Source organism: Haliotis rubra, unplaced genomic scaffold, assembly GCF_003918875.1.
Source record: "Haliotis rubra isolate DU_JTF1 unplaced genomic scaffold, ASM391887v1 Scf67, whole genome shotgun sequence".
NCBI classification, from domain to species: domain Eukaryota; kingdom Metazoa; phylum Mollusca; class Gastropoda; order Lepetellida; family Haliotidae; genus Haliotis; species Haliotis rubra.
The window spans coordinates 364,536-381,381 of record NW_025767379.1 but is presented as its reverse complement, the minus strand read 5'-3'; the positions used below and the strand labels follow the sequence as shown (position 1 = coordinate 381,381).

At 40.4% G+C, this 16,846-nt stretch overlaps 1 protein-coding gene across 3 annotated transcripts in view; it reads right to left on the bottom strand.

Annotated features, from left to right (window-relative positions):
* Window positions 1-16,846, bottom strand: part of LOC124257715 (protein sidekick-2-like) — a 56,102-nt gene that overhangs the window by 23,223 nt on the left and 16,033 nt on the right. For 2 of the 3 annotated variants that reach the window (XM_046691843.1, XM_046691845.1), the window contains exons 11-21: window positions 16,639-16,754; window positions 15,044-15,197; window positions 13,329-13,535; window positions 12,536-12,604; window positions 11,055-11,184; window positions 9,857-10,026; window positions 7,194-7,343; window positions 6,306-6,479; window positions 3,808-3,878; window positions 2,307-2,532; window positions 1,848-1,918 (exon numbers count right to left, since the gene is read on the bottom strand). In XM_046691843.1, coding sequence (XP_046547799.1) covers window positions 1,848-1,918; window positions 2,307-2,532; window positions 3,808-3,878; window positions 6,306-6,479; window positions 7,194-7,343; window positions 9,857-10,026; window positions 11,055-11,184; window positions 12,536-12,604; window positions 13,329-13,535; window positions 15,044-15,197; window positions 16,639-16,754 — 1,538 coding nt within the window. Of the gene's footprint in view, window positions 1-1,847; window positions 1,919-2,306; window positions 2,533-3,807; window positions 3,879-4,738; window positions 4,913-6,305; window positions 6,480-7,193; window positions 7,344-9,856; window positions 10,027-11,054; window positions 11,185-12,535; window positions 12,605-13,328; window positions 13,536-15,043; window positions 15,198-16,638; window positions 16,755-16,846 lie in introns of all 3 variants that reach the window. The other variant, XM_046691844.1, reaches the window with a different exon arrangement.

Genomic DNA, 16,846 nt, shown 5'->3' with positions numbered 1-16,846 from the left:
TTTTTAGCTGTAATATAGAAAATGCGAGCAGTAGACATACTCTACACGCATAAAGATACAAATAAAACCACTAAAACCACCTGTAACATTGAAAACCACACGGAAACCAATGAACAGGAAGGTTAGCGAAGGCACCTGTCCGCCATCTTGCCACGACTAGCTTGCCGCCGACCGCGACAGGTACCAAGTTACAACGAAATTATGAATGAAAAAAATTCAGAAAAACCTCCACCCGCGCATGCAGGGAAAAAAAGAGAACCATACATACAGTTGCCGCTTCTGAAACACTCATAACTCTCTTTAGTCGCGAAGGAAAAACCTTCTGGTATGGACTCCACGCCTTGTCGGGTACAACGCACAGCATGGAAAGTGAGGTACGAGGTTACGGTCTAGAGTTACCTGCTCTTGGCTGTAGGGGGGCCGGAAGGCCCTGTAAGGGTGGTCTCACAAGACAAAACGTAGTTTTTGTTTTGTAAATATTTTATTCAAATATTGTTACAACTGTCGTAGGGAATTTAAATGGACATTTAAATGCTTATAAGTACCCCAAGGAGGAATATATAAAAAAGAATAATTAGGATTATAAGACAAAATATAAAGACGTACATTGACTTCGTTATTTCAGTCCTAACATTTTTTACCACTGGCAGATGGTTCAACTTAAAATGTTTTCATCTGTTATCAAAATAATGCCATTTAATACAACATTCAGATTGACTAGTAGTGAACCCAAGCTCACTACTCTCCCCAAGACTCCCCATGTACTTAGTTAGCCTTACTTTCAAAACAATGCTATCATATCAGGCTTCTCACCAAATTCAAGGTCAAACTATTTCTTAAATCAAATTCTGCTTCCATTTACGTTAACATTTTTATAAAGTCAACATTACTATGAAATCAAAATTTTACATCAAAATCAGCATTTTATCAAAGTGAATATTTTTTTATAAGAAACCAGATTAATCATCAAAGTCTACATAATTTTACAACAAAATCAACATAAGATTATCGAGTAAAAAAGATTTCATCTTTGTTGATCAGTCTATACTTATACTATCAATTGTGCATGAGGGTGGTGCAGCAGAGGTAACGAACCAGTCATGAATTCTGGGATATCATCCGGGCACTCAATGGAGAAAATCAATAACAAAAGCAACAACCAGTCCACGGAAATTGCTCTGGATCAGTGGCCCTTTAAGTTCAATAGACCCAGAGGCCTTTGCCAGGTATATTTTGTGCTGTACCCACAGCTTCAAATTTGTATAGGAGCGTAACCTTTAGCATAAGACGCTGTCAATGGGATGGGTGATTCACACAGTTTATTTGGGGATATCATTATGCTACTCTCCTGTTGGATGGGTTTGACAGTCGCATTGAGAGGATTAAGGACTGCAGTAAATATACATATCGATTACTGTCACAATAAGGTGTAGTATTTTTTAAATGAGGGCCTTCAGACTTTTGTCAGGGCATGCAACTTCTAACATGTGTGGGTAATGATGGCAGCCTGGCAATTGTATATACTTCAAGCACTGGGCTCTTGGGTCTGTGATTCCACAAAATACTGAGAATTCATACTGCCAATTCTTAGGTTGGTTTGTTGTTTAACGCTGCACTCAGCAATATTCCAGTTAAATGGCGGCAGTCTGTAAATAATCAAGTCTGGACCAGACAATCCAGTGATCAACATCATGACCATCAATCCACAGAACCTGATCCCCCGATCCCATTAGTCGACTCTTACGACAAACATGGATTGCAGAAGACCAAATCTAACCAGGTATTACTAACAATTCCACCACTGTGACTTGAATACAAATATAACGACTCAGTGGACACATACTGACCTCCCATGTGATTCCCACTTGGTTAGAAGTCTTGGAAATAACCTGTAGGTTTACAGGGGAATGTGTTGGAGCTGAAAAAAACATACAGTCGGTGACAATCTTACACTACTTCACACAATTTTAGTTTTGTTATGACGTGGTGTGACAAGTTTTGTTTTGTTATGACATGGTGTGACAAGGTTATTGCACTTATATAGTGAGTGGGTACTCATTTGGACTAAAGATGTTTTATAGAGCTAGCTCACTGATGTACCATGTTGAGGTTGAACAAGGATACCCTATACAGACACATTGTACTGACTCAAACTCAGGTGCACTTTGTACCTTTCTGGGGAAAGCAGTTTAGAGTTATCTGCCCTTGGTCACATTAAAAGAAAGCGAGATGCAGAAAACTGAAAATGGCACCAGACAGATACCAGAAACCAGACCAGGCTCTTTATTTTCTTTAAGAGCACTTACTTTCAGGGAGTGTCTGAACAGACACTGGATCAGAAACGGGACTGCGACCAGCAGAGTTTTCAGCCTCCATCACCAGAAAGTAGTTCGTCCAGGGAGACAACTCTGTGAGGTTGACAGAGGTGGAGTTGAGGATGTGTTTCTCCAGGTACAGAGTGTGATACAGCAGCTGTCGGTACCTCAATGTGTACCTGGTGATAGGGCCGTTCTCATCACCAGCAGGGGGAGGCTGCAACACAGGTGTTCATCACTACCACTGGTATGTTTTGATATGATCAATACTCAGGTACCCTGTACCACAACAGCCGGGGGACGGTGGGGTAGTCTAGTGGTTAAAGTGTTTGCTCATCACGCCAAAGACCCAGGTTCGATTCCATGGGTACAATGAGTGAGGCCCATTTCTGGTGTCCCACACTGTGATATTGCTGGAATATTGCTGAAGGGGGCATAAAACCCAACTCACTCACTCACCACAGCTGTGGGTCAAAGTGTGGGTCTAAATAAATGATGCTAAAAATAGTAACCCAATAAATTTACATTTTTTTCATAGCTGAAATATGACATCAATAGTAATCAGTTTGACTAGTTATGTAAATGTGTCAGCAGTTGAAGGTATAACCACATCAATCTGTACATACATGAAACTTTACCTGACTGTCAGACCGTCCCATCCATGTAGTTGCCTCTCAAAATATGGAGCATAGGTTACTGAGGACCTATCAATACATGTTGTCTTTGAAAAAAAACACAGCACACATCTTAGTTGATACAGACACCAGTTCAATACATGTCTGTTTGGTAAACAGTTTCATAAAGCAACCATGAACTGTTTATGAGGTAGGATATTAAAGTTATTACATGACAGTTTCCCTTTCGCAGTCATATCAGCTCGAGGGCCAAAGGCCCCGAGGTCTGATATGGTAGTCTCGGCTGATATCACTGGCGAAAGGGAAACTGCCATATCATAACCTTTTCATCAATACCACGGGGTGGTGGGGTAGCCTAGTGGTTAAAGCGTTGGTTCGTCACGCCGAAGACCCGGGTTCGATTCCCCACATGGGCAAAATGTGTGAAGCCCATTTCTGGTGTCCCCAGCCGTGATATTGCTGGAATATTTCTAAAAGCGGCGTAAAACTGAACTCAGTCAGTCATCAATACCACATCAAGGGACGTAACTCTAAAATAGACTAGGGTCCATGCATCTATTGAAGTTTCAAGTGTTTGCATGTATTCATTCTGTACCAGTAGCCGGGCAATACGGCTGATCTGGATGTTTGATCCTAGGGCTGATATGGCTAATATGCATTTTCGTCCCGGGTGGTCAATAAGGACATATACGGACAGCCAGTATTGCATGTGGAAAGTGGTCCATATTATTCATAGGTACATGATAATAAATGGTACGGATCAATGGGTCCCTTCTATTTCACCCTGAAACCTTGTATAGGTGTGGCATAATTATGAAATGCCAAAGGACCCCGTTGTGAAGTATTTATTCATTTACCTGCCAGGTGACCTCCACAATGCGGGAACCAACAGCTACAGCAGTCACGTGTCGGGGACCAGAGTCAGGAGCTACAACACATCCAGCAGACGTTCATGTGCAGGCACGAGGATGGTCAATGACTAGATAAAGAGTGATTATGTATAGGAGAAAACACGCCCCGAGGTTTTGATAGAGGGCCGAGGGAAGAGGGATTTCCCTCCTCCCAAGGTTTTACATTCTCTACCAAAACCGAGGGGAAGTGTTTTCCCTAACATATAAACCGTGCATGATGGATAATTATAATATAGATGATCATTTAATGAAGCTACATGACAATAACCGAAGCGCAAGTAAAATCAATTTAATGACAGTAACTATAAATAGATAATTCAACCCCCAACGTCTTCGTTGGATCGGTGGACGTGAGGTTGAGCATCCGCTTATTAACCTTATAGATGCGGTTCTGAGCCTGCTTGAGAAAACATTTGCACTTTGAAATTAATCTTGGACGATATTTTTCAATTTATTTCAAACATTCATATATCATTTGAATGTTGATGTTCATATAGAGTTAGGAAAAAATAATTACAAAAATTAAAACCTGGTAAGTGGTCTTACTTACAAAAAGTAAAATCTGGGAAGAGGTCTTACTTACTAAAAGTAAAACCTGAGAGCAAACAAAAACCTCAAATGCAGTTTTCCGGGAAAACAAGAGATGCTGAATATATTGTGAGAAGCACACGTCAGGGTATATGTTTCATCAACATTCCAACACAAAAGCTGGGAGGTTTTTCTCAGCATTTGCTGCCGGATATCTAAGTTTTGAAACCTCCTGCTAATGCTTTTGGTTACAAAATAAATTTTCAGGCATCAATACTCGAAAGACCCTGTAAATCTGGAAACAGGAAATGTTTACATTAGAAAATATAGCAACAGAACTGGGACATACGTGCGGGATGAGTCCGTAGAGTTAGAGATGAAGAGAAAGGACCCCATAGGTCCTGTTCCCCTTCGCGGTTGGCTGCCCGCACTCTGATCTCGTACTTGGTGTAGGGGTGAAGGTCAAGCAGATCAAACTCTTGGTTTGGGAGGTTTGGGTCTAAAATCTCCTGAACGTCATATTCTGAATAAAACAATTATTTCACAGGTCATTGAAAATATGCTTGGTTTAACCTTGATTTGAGCCTTCTGAAGGACTAAAACTTTCACCTTCCTTTACATTAAGCCTATGAGTACGGTGCTGTCAAGGATCATAATCTGTTCAAACATGGAATTTAGAACAGAATTTCCTGAACATCAAAGGGCAGTAACTCAACACAGCCTTGGATAACTGGGAGACACTGCCCGTCAAGATCAGACACAAGATTTGAACACCGATCAAATGTGAACTGTCACGAAACATAATATCATTGTCAGGTATAGGGAACATCAATTTTTGAGAATTCATGCATAAAGGACGATGGAAAGATAATTAAATTTGAATTTCATAATTATTACACCTTTGATCCTTCATTCAAGGTATGTTGTTTTCCTGATTCCCAAATGTCAAACATCAATACCATTTGTTTCAGTCTCTATCTAACCTGGGGCGATGGGGGTAGCCCAGTGGTTAAAGCGTTTGCTTGTCAGGCCGAAGGGCCGGGTTCGATTCTCCACATGGGTACAATGTGTGAAGCCCATTTCCGGTATTCCCCACCGTGATATTGCTGGAACATGGCTAAAGCAGCATAAAACGCAAGGTTTTGGTAGAGGGATCTAGGAAGAGGGATTTCCCTCCTCCCAAGGTTTTACATTCTCTACCAAAACCGAGGGAAGAGTTTTCCCTAACATATCAACCGGCCAATGATGGATAATTATAATGTCAGATGATCATTTAATGAAGCTACACAACAATAACCTAAAGCATAAGTAAAATCAATTTAATGACAGTAACTATAAATAGATAATTCAACCCCCAACGCCTTTGTTTTGATCGGTGGCTGTGAGGTAGAGCTGTCCGCTTGTTAGCCTGATAGATGCGGTTCTGATCCTGCTTGAGAAAAAACATTTGCACTTGAAATTAATCTTGGGCGATAATTTTTCAATTGATTTCAAACGCTCATATATTATTTGAATGTTGATGTTCATATAGAGTTAGGAAAAAATAATAACAAAAAATTAAAACCTGGTAAGAGGTCTTACTTTACAAAAAGTAAAACCTGGGAAGAGGTCTTACTTACTAAAAGTAAAACCTGAGAGCAAACAAAAACCTCAAATGCAGTTATTCCGGGAAAACAAGAGATGCTGAATATATAGTGAGAAGCACACTTCAGGGTTATATGTTTCATCAACATTCCAACACAAAAGCTGGGAGGTTTTTCTCAGCATTTGATGCTGGATATCTAACTTTTGAAACCTCCTGCTAATGCTGTCGGTTACAAAATAAATTTTCAGGCATCGAATACTCGAAAGACCCTGTAAATATGAAAACAGGAAATGTTTACTTCAGAAAATATAGCAACAGAACTGGGACATACGTGCGGGGTGAGTCCGTAGCGTGAGAGCTGAAGAGAAGGGACCCCATAGGTCCTGTTCCCCTTCGCGGTTGGCTGCCCGCACTCTGATCTCGTACTTGGTGTAGGGGTGAAGGTCAAGCAGATCAAACTCTTGGTTTGGGAGGTTTGGGTCTAATATCTCCTGAACGTCATATTCTGAACAAAACAAGTATTTCACAGGTCATTGAAAATATGCTTGGTTTAACCTTGATTTGAGCCTTCTGAAGGACTAAAACTTTCACCTTCCGTTACATTAAGCCTATGAGTACGGCGCTGTCAAGGACCATAATCTGTTCAAACATGGAATTTAGAACAGAATTTCCTGAACATCAAAGGGCAGTAACTCAACACAGCCTTGGATAACTGGGAGACACTGCCCGTCAAGATCAGACACAAGATTTGAACACCGATCAAATGTGAAATGTCACGAAACATAATATCATTATCAGGTATAGGGAACATCAATTTTTGAGAATTCATGCAAAATGGACGATGGAAAGATAATTAAATTTGAATTTCATAATTATTACATCTTTGATCCTCCATTCAAGGTATGTTGTTTTCCTGATTCCCAAATGTCAAACATCAATACCATTTGTTTCAGTCTCATTCAAACCTGGGGCGATGGGGGTAGCCCAGTGGTTAAAGCGTTTGCTTGTCAGGCCGAAGGGCCGGGTTCGATTCTCCACATGGGTACAATGTGTGAAGCCCATTTCTGGTGTCCCCCACCGTGATATTGCTGGAACATGGCTAAAAGCAGCATAAAACCCAACTCACTCACTCATTCACACACTCATTCAAACCAAGCTTCTTAGAATCTACATATTAATAACAATATTAACAGTCGTAAGTCACTGACAAACAACTCACCTGTTATGCCAGTGTCTGTCTCCAGCATCTCCCTGTACTGCACCTGGTATTTCCGGATATTCCCGTTCTGCTGTGCCGGCACCTCCCAGGACAACCTGGCACCACGTGCAGACGTCGACAGCAGACGCAACCTCAACGGTGCAGATGGCCCTGACACAGACAAATAGACCAACTTACCACATCTCTCTCAAAATAATTGTTTCACAGCCTATTTGTTATACAAATCTCGTGTGGATGTTACTACTAGCCAAGTTTGTTTCTGGTCCTACTTGAAGAAGACAATTATGTTTATGAGACAATGGGGAAAGTCTGAGCATAACAGCCATCAGATATTACAAGTCACTGAGGACTTATCCTTCTTCGTTAGTGGACCTGAGAGAATTTTTAAAGCTGTCACAATATTTGAAAATACACCAAAACACTGGCATATATAAACAAAGCCTTCTATCACATATTCAAACCGTTGAACAATAAGAGCAAGAAGACAAAGTCATCAATATCCCCCTCAATGGTAAAATACTCTTCATGATTATGTCTACGAGTTATGATTATGTCAAATATTTAGGTGTGTATATAGGAAAGTGGAAGGAGAGTATTGACAGGTTTTTAAAGTTCTGCTCCAGAAAGGCGCACTACCACCAATTTCAGTCTAGTCAAACTTGTTGCCATGGAAACGCCAAAAATATTTTATTCAGAAATCCAAAACTACCAAAAGGCACCAGTACACAACCAGATCTATCTATGTGCCAAGTTTGGTGAAGAAATAGTGAACGGTTTTAGAGTTCTGCTCCGGAAAAGAGCACTACCACTAATTTCAGTCTAAGTCAAACTTGTTGCCATGGAAATGCCAAAAATATTTTATTCAGAATTCCAAAACTACCAAAAGGCACCAGTACACCAACAGATCTATCCATGTGCCAAGTTTGGTGAAGAAATATTTAACGGTTGTAGAGTTCTGCTCCGGAAAAGACAAATGTGCACGGACGTACGGACGGACGCACGCACGAGTCCATTTTAATACCCCCTGCAAAACGCATTGCGGGGGATAACAAGATTTTATAACAGGAAGAATAATTCAGATGCATCATCATTTCATAAATGTCATTCCACTGAAGCTAGTTTGTATGACGCTATAGTAAAAACAATGTAGATATATGTTAAATATACACACACCAAATTGAACATTTGAGGCCTCAAGCTTCTTGTCTTTGCTTCCAAATTCAATGTAACATAGTTAGACCTACATGCATCCCAGCTCCACATTGCAAACTAAGTATGTTTAACTCCTAATTTCAAACTTCAAGAAATGTGGAACAATTTACAACTAGCAAAACTCTTTAGAAATTACAGTCAAATCCCGATGAGTCGAATGCCGGTGTCTCGAATATTATGCATAACTGGAAGTACCTGTCGGTCCCGACCATTCCCTGTTATAGTTGTCATCATTTGAATACCGGTTACATGAAATCGTCTCATAAATACACACGATGACTCGAGAAGGAAATTTGGTCCCATGACATTCAAACAACAGCAATATTGTATACATAAGCCGAAGTCAGTCAATGAGAAGTTGATTGGTGTAGCAAACTGATCCAATTAACAAACCAGCGCGGCTCACACCTTTCCGCCATTGACAGGTGAGTTCAAAAGGCAGATTAGTGATTTACGGAAATCACTGTCTGTGCTAATCAGACTGGAACTGATAAGGTGCCCCTATTAGTGATAGGGAAATCATTAGGTAAACAAATGCTTAGGTGGAGGAATTAGGACTGGATCATCTTTTTTTCTACCCTCATAGACATACCTATGTCTCGAATACATCGATAAGTCGAATGTATTACTTGGTCCCCTTGTATTGATTCGACTCATCAGGATTTGACTGTAGTTGGTTATTTAGTTTGAAAGTCACCAGCTTCACCATTAGCTCAAGGAGTACAGAGATAGGCCAATAGGCCAACGACTATCTGAACAAGGGCGAATATAGGATCGCCATGGTAATTACTAAAGTGTTTAAATCATATCTTGTTCTAGTTCAACATGTGCCAACTCAACTTTACTTGCATGAAATTGTGACATACTGACTTTTCATGAACAGCAGTTGTTTATTTAATTCCACCAAGCAGAAATAAAAAAATGCTATAAAATAAGGGTGAAACAGTATGCTCTTACCACGGTAGGGTACGTATTGCGGTACAAGGCCTTCGGTTCGGTCCGTTTCGGTTCGGTATATGAGATATGATCACAATGCAGAAAGTTAACAAGAAGACCCAAACCTGACATTGTTTAATAACATGGAAATATAATAGCTATAACCTTTGTTATTTTGAATGAACAAAACCGTATTTTATGACTGGACAGAAGGAGTAAATGAGTTGGGTTTTATGCCACTTCAAGCAATATTCCAGCAATATCAAGGCGGGGGACACCATAAATGGGCTTCACACATTGTACCCATGTGGAGAAACCACAAGGTTATCCCACCGCCCCCTAGACAGAAGGAACATTACGATAACCGAATATACTGAATTTTGGGATTGCATTACGGTATACCGAACCGAAGGCAAAATACCGTGGTTCTACTAATACCGTTCTATACCATTTCAGCCCTACTATAAAACACTGTCCCTATCAAAATACATGACCTTGCACATGACCACCCTCACCTGCTTCCAGTGTGGTGACAGTCAGGGCGTTGCTGGGAACTCCCAGGCCGGCTGAGTTCTGAGCGGAGATGGTGAAGGTGTACTTGGTGCCTGGCAGGAGGTTCTCCACCTCGTAGTGCAGCAGGGTTGGAGGCAGTCGTCCTGGGAACGTCACGTACTGTGTCTCTGGTCTGAGTATTAGGAATATCATTGTATCAGTGTCGTATAATGATCTAACGTTTTAAAATATGTGGCTACATCTATACACCATGTACATGTATGCTATTTCCGATGACCTGAAAATGTGTGATTGCTGGGCAACTTAGTTTTATGGGAGTTATGGATTACCCCGTGGTTTAACCCGAAATATTGCAAGGGATGACTGTACAGTCAAAACATAACCTTGTATACTCAAGTCATTTTTATAATCATTTTACTTGTACCACGGGCCTCCGACATACAGGACTGCCTCCGTGGTGTAGTGGTTAGAGCATCCGCCCGGAGAGCGGAAGGTCGCAGGTTCGATCCCCGACCGCATCATACCAAAAGACGTTAAAATATGGTCCTTGTTGGTTCCTGCCTGGCGCTTGGCATTAAGGGGTACAACAAGGACTGGTTGGCTCGGAGTCAGTATAATGTGTCTGAGTGGGGTATTCATGCTTCACTGCGGCATGGGATCTCAGTGGGCTAGCACTTTAAAACCAGCTTAAGTCTGGGCTAGTACAAGCAGCCGCACATACACATACACACGCATGCACGTCGTCATATGAGCGAAATATTCTCAAGCACGACGTAAAACCCAATTTCACCTCACCTCCGACTTACAGTTAAAAAAAAAGACTGTCAAAACGTAAACTTGTATACTCAAGTCACTTTTATAATCATTTTACTTGTACAATGGGCCTCCGACATACAGTTAAAAATACAGACAGATACCTATCTGGTGTGCAACGTAGAAAACTACTGGCTATTTCACACTTATTTCAAATATTCCCAAATACAGACCATCAAAAATATTCACACATCCAAAGGATATCTCTTGAGAAAGATCAGATTGCTCAGCCTTATTAAACTTATTTCAATTATAAAGGCTACTCCAGAAGACTAGTGGACACCATTTTTCACTAGCCATGAGAATTTGTTGCTAGTTGTAGCAAGTGTCAAACCCTTGACACAGCTTTCCCCTTGTGTCTCTCTATCAGTGAGGCGCTGTCCCCACCTTTTCTTGTAATTGACAGCATAGCCGGTGACGTTGGTGAGAGGCTCCTGTGAGTTGGGGATCCACAGCAGCTCCACGGAGGACTTGGACAGCGCAACTGCATTTGACAGGACCGGCGGCTTGGGCGGCTCTGAGGTTACACAAGGTGAATATTACCGCTATATCATACTCTTATTTGTTTGTTTACTCCATAATGCTCGATATACTTGAGCTTTATCCAAACCCAGACTCCCCTTAGCACCTTGCACTTGACATTGGAAGGATTTTGTTTCGGTCTGCAATTTCTTTGATTCATAGAGGCCTGGTAACAACAGCTTCTTGTATTATGGGTATCAGGAGTACAATTCCATGATTCTCACTGTTCACTATTCAGCATGTGTAGTGCTAACACCTGTTAGAAAACCTAGACTTTATGATGTGTGGTTTGTTGGTTTGTTGTTTAACACCGCACTCAGCAATATTCCAGCTATATGGTGGCAGTCTGTAAATAATCTAGTCTGGACCACACAATCCAGTGATCAACATCATGAGCATCGTTCTACACAATAAGGATGTGATGACATGTGTCAACCAAGTCAGCGAACCTGACGACAAGCATGGGATACTGAAGTCCAATTCTAACCCGGATCTTCATGGGTATAGACTTAATGAAAAGCAGTGATCCTGGAGACCAATTCTGACATTATATTATCTCTGAAAAGTCGCAGAGGAGTAAATAAATGTTTGTAATACAACCATTCATATTGTGCTATGTTTTCAAACTACAATAGGGCATGTTGGGATCCCAACATTACTGTTACCCCGGTGAATGTATCAGTGTTAGGGGCAGTGGGGTAGCCTAGTGGTTAAAGCGTTCACTCGTCACGTGGAAGACCTGGGTTCGATTCCCTATATGGGCACAATGTGTGAAGCCCATTTCTGGTGTTCCCTGCCGTGATATTGCAGGAATATTGCTAAAAGTGGCGCAAAACTAAACTCACTCATTATCAGAGTTTAAGCGAATTTCTTTTCAGCTCCCTGGGGAGAATACCACACATAAACAAGTGAAGACAGTAGTGCTGGGAATCTCATAATTGATGATTGGTTCATTACTACCGATCAATCATCGAAAATAATTGGTTAGCGTCATTTATGAAATTTGTTAATGCACATTAAAATAAGGGAAAAAAATGTAGTTCTTCTGGGTTTTTGGGGCAAAATTTCACATCTTTAAAGGATGACTAGTATGTTAGGAACATAAATTTCTTGGAATCTTTAAGATAAATTCAATCATGACTTGAAACGAGTTTGTAGTGCTTACGAAATGTAACAGACAAAACCAACCTTGTGAAAAATATTGTTTATGAAAACAAGTGTTCGTGAATTGTTTGTGTTCGATTATGAGAAATTATGATCGATTGCTTGGTCGTTTAGTCACTACGACCAATCTTTGATTATTTCAATTAATCGGACCACCACTAGAGGACAGTGTCAGGTCTTACCTATAACATACACCTGAAGTGTCCTGGTGGCATTGCCCACATCGTTGCTCACACGGCAGCCATACAACCCTGGAGTGAGGAAACATCCCTTGTCATGTTGCCAGTAATAACAGCGAAAACAACTATAAAGACCCATATCTACTTCACATTTTTTTGTGGGCCACGGTAATTTGTAAATTGTGCCACAGCATTGTAGTACCTGGGTATGTTGTCAACAAATTCGGAATTCAACAAAAACAGACACTTAAAAAATATGGTGTCAGCGCCAATATTCAAACCATTCTGCATAAATACAGTCTTGTAATAAACAAATCGTGATCCAATCCCAGAAATGTCACTAAGAGCATGGTGAAAACCAAGTATTAAATATTGAAAAAAATTGAACATAAGTTTCCAAACTGAACCAAAAATTTCATCAACAAAAATAAAGAAATTATAAAAAAAGATATAAAAAAAAGGTCATCACATTTAGAACAAAAATTGCAAAGTAATGAGTCAGACACATTTTTCACTAATGTTGCTTTAGTTTATCAGATTTAAATCCTCTTCAACATTTTTGGGCGTCACCACTTTCAGCTTCATGGTCTTGATGTTTGCACAGTGAAGTAACCCATTTTGAGAGAATTTAAGCCATACATTAAAGCCATGCACAGTACTAAAACGCAAGGAAGTTATAACAATGGTCAAATTTCTTCACCCGTCATACCAAGAATAGCTGCAATATTGCCGATACAGCATAAAGCAACTTTCCCTCACTCACTCTTCACCCGTCACACCTGGCTGTCAGACTTACCTGCATCTTGTACTGTAGAGAACATTATCCTAAGCCTTTGTCGAGAAGGAAAAGTAACTCTCCCATCTAGAGTTTCCTGAATTACTTCCCCCTTGTGAGTCCACTCAACCTGTGGTGTTGGTGTTCCCCCATTTAGACAGTCCAGAAGGATTGTCTCCCCTTTGTCTACTATATTATTGCCAGTCACGTTCTTGATGGACGGAGGAACTGCAGCAGATACATACTTCATGAGGTTAAATGTTATAAAATTCCAACAAACTAGAAACCTGTGATTACACAATGCCATTTAGAAAGTGGTCAAATGTAACATATGTTATATTTGGGATTACACTTTCTCAGTAAAGTACAGATTCTAGTTCTAATGAATGGCATTGTGTAATCACAGCTTTCGGCCATGGGAGCCGTGCTAATGTACACCTATCAGAGGGAAACACAATGTCAGCAGTTTAGACTACCAGTTGTTCCACTTTCTCTTTTGTGGAAGTCACGATGGCTGTATGGGTTAGGCAGCTGACTTTGTTTGCTGGCGATATGGTGCCTGATTCCCCGATGTGACTCAACCCCAAAAGTACTAGAATCTGTACTTTACTAAGAAAGTGTAATCCCAAATATAACATATGTTAAACTAGAAACCTATTGTCAAAAGCATAATTGAAATCATTGTCAATATGAAAATGGTTTGTAAGGTCTCCATAAAGTTTGAAAATATATGTCCAATCTGAATGCAGTACAGACAGGTGTCAGTTAAAGAAAAGACTGTTTAGGATTCACAGGAGTTGTATGAACCCCAAAATGAAATTTGTGAGATCTCTGAAACTCTGAAATCAGTATTGCCTGAAACTGAAGCAATGTCATGAGCAGACCAAGGCCGTGCTGAAAACAGCATGAAATATGGTGCCAATTGTGAGGAATAATCTGAAAACTTTCTGGAACTAGGATGAGGTTGTTTACTGCTAGTGAAGATAACCCTGTATAGCCATTGGTGGAATGCTGTGTATACAAGCTCAGAGGTGAGGTGAAAGTGGGTTTAACGTCGTGCTTGAGAATATTTCGCTCATATGACGACGTGCATGCGTGTGTATGTGTACGTGTGGCTGCTTGTACTAGCCCAGACTTAAGTTGGTTTTATAGTGCTAGCCCACTGAGATACCACGCCGCAGTGAAGCATGAATACCCCACTCAGACACATTATACTGACTCCGAGCCGACCAGTCCTTGTTGTACCCATTAATGCCGAGCGCCAGAAAGGGACCAACAAGTACCATATTTTAACGTCTTTTGGTATGACGCGGTCGGGCATCGAACCCGCGACCTTCCACTCTCCGGGCGGACGCTTTAACCACTACACCACGGAAGCAGTCCAAGCTCAGATGATGCATTTTCATCAATAACTTAGTCTAAGCAATATACTATAACGGTTAAGCTAACTCATAAACATCACTGGGGGTTTATGCCTTTACAAGTACATTACAAACATGGCATAAATCTGTTACTACTTACATGATTTCAGAAGAAGGTAACCATTGTAGTGTCCAGTGCAACATTGTAAAATTCCAGACCAAAAACAGCCTGAATTGGGAAGCCATCCCAAAGCTAGTGTTCCAATAAAATTTATTGCAAAATTAGCTGCAAAAAACCATTGCAGAATATGATGATAAATGCCAAGGAATTTGAAGAATATCAATATTGAGACTTGTTATACAGGGTGCCCTCACCTTTGAGCTTGATTGTCCCAGACTTGCTGTCCAGACCGACGATGTTGGTGGCTACACAGGTGTAGGTCCCAACGTGGAGCCAGTCTACACGTGGGATCTTCAGCGTGATACGGTCCGACAACAGTGACACACCTTCCGGCAGATACTTTGTAGACTGCGTGATCAATAATAAAAATCCTGTACTGGCAGCTATTGATACATACACAGATTATTAGCTAAGTTCATCTATGTAATATAAATATCATCATAATATTAGATGGTATAATCTCCTAATATCATTCTTAAGATAGCTGAATGTTAAAACAATTTTTACCAATTTAATATAGTTTTACTACAAGACAAAATTAAGGACAAGGTCACATTTTTTCCTCATCGATCAAAAGTGAATTACTCTGATCATCATGCAGTAACTCTGATTATCATACAGCACCTCTGATTACCATACAGCACCTCTGATTTCCATGCAGTACCTCTGAGTATTATACATAACCTCTGATCATCATGCAGTAACTCTGATTATCATACAGCACCTCTGATTACCATGCAGTACCTCTGAGTATTATACATAACCTCTGATCATGCAGTAACTCTGATTATCATACAGCACCTCTGATTACCATGCAGTACCTCTGAGTATTATACATAACCTCTGATTATCATGCAAGTACCTCTGATTATCATACAGTAACTCTGATTATTATACAGTCCCTCTGATTATTATACAGTACCTCTGATTATCATACAGTAACTCTGATTATTATACAGTACCTCTGATTATTATACAGTACCTCTGATTATCATACAGTACCAAATGATTTGTAGCCATGCTTGCTAACACAATTCTAACCTCATTGGGAACACTAGGCAATCAATTACTCATGTTACCGACATCAACATGCAGGCATGACATTCATATATGGAGCTTATAGAAAGTAAACCATCCTGCTGGGTGACATTGTTTGCAGATTTTCCCTGTCATGACAGCGATGTCATTGAGGTGTTTTAAAGCATGAATATCATATCTGTTTTCTTAGTATTATAAAACAAATGAGTGAGTTTTGTTTTACGCCGCGCTCAGCAATATTCCAGCTATATAGCGGCGGTCTGTAAATAATCGAGTCTGGACCAGATAATCCAGTGATCAACAGCATGCGCATGGTTCTACGCAACTGGGATACGATGACATGTGTCAACCAAGCCAGAGAGCCTGACCACCCAATCCCGTTAGTCGCCTCTTACGACAAGCATGGGTTGCTGAAGATCTTTAGGAAAGACATGTTAATGATGATTTACCACATTAAGTATCTTGACATACTCACATTAAGTATCTTGACATATTCACATTAAGTATCTTGACATACTCACATTCAGTATCTTGACATACCCACATTCAGTATCTTGACATACCCACATTCAGTATCTTGACATACTCACATTCAGTATCTTGACATACTCACATTCAGTATCTTGACATACCCACATTCAGTATCTTGACATACCCACATTCAGTATCTTGACATACTCACATTCAGTATCTTGACATACTCACATTCAGTATCTTGACATACTCACATTCAGTATCTTGACATACTCACATTGAACCGCCACTGTATCGTAGGGGAGGGCACTCCTTGAGTGTTGCAGGCTTGGAGTACTGACTGACCAATCACAACCACCTTGTCCACTGGACCTTTAGTGATCTTGGGTGGAACTGGTACATCAAGAACTTATTTCAGCATTGACAAATTGCCATAAAATTCTTAAAAGGCATTTATAAGTTGGACGAACATGAACATATGATAC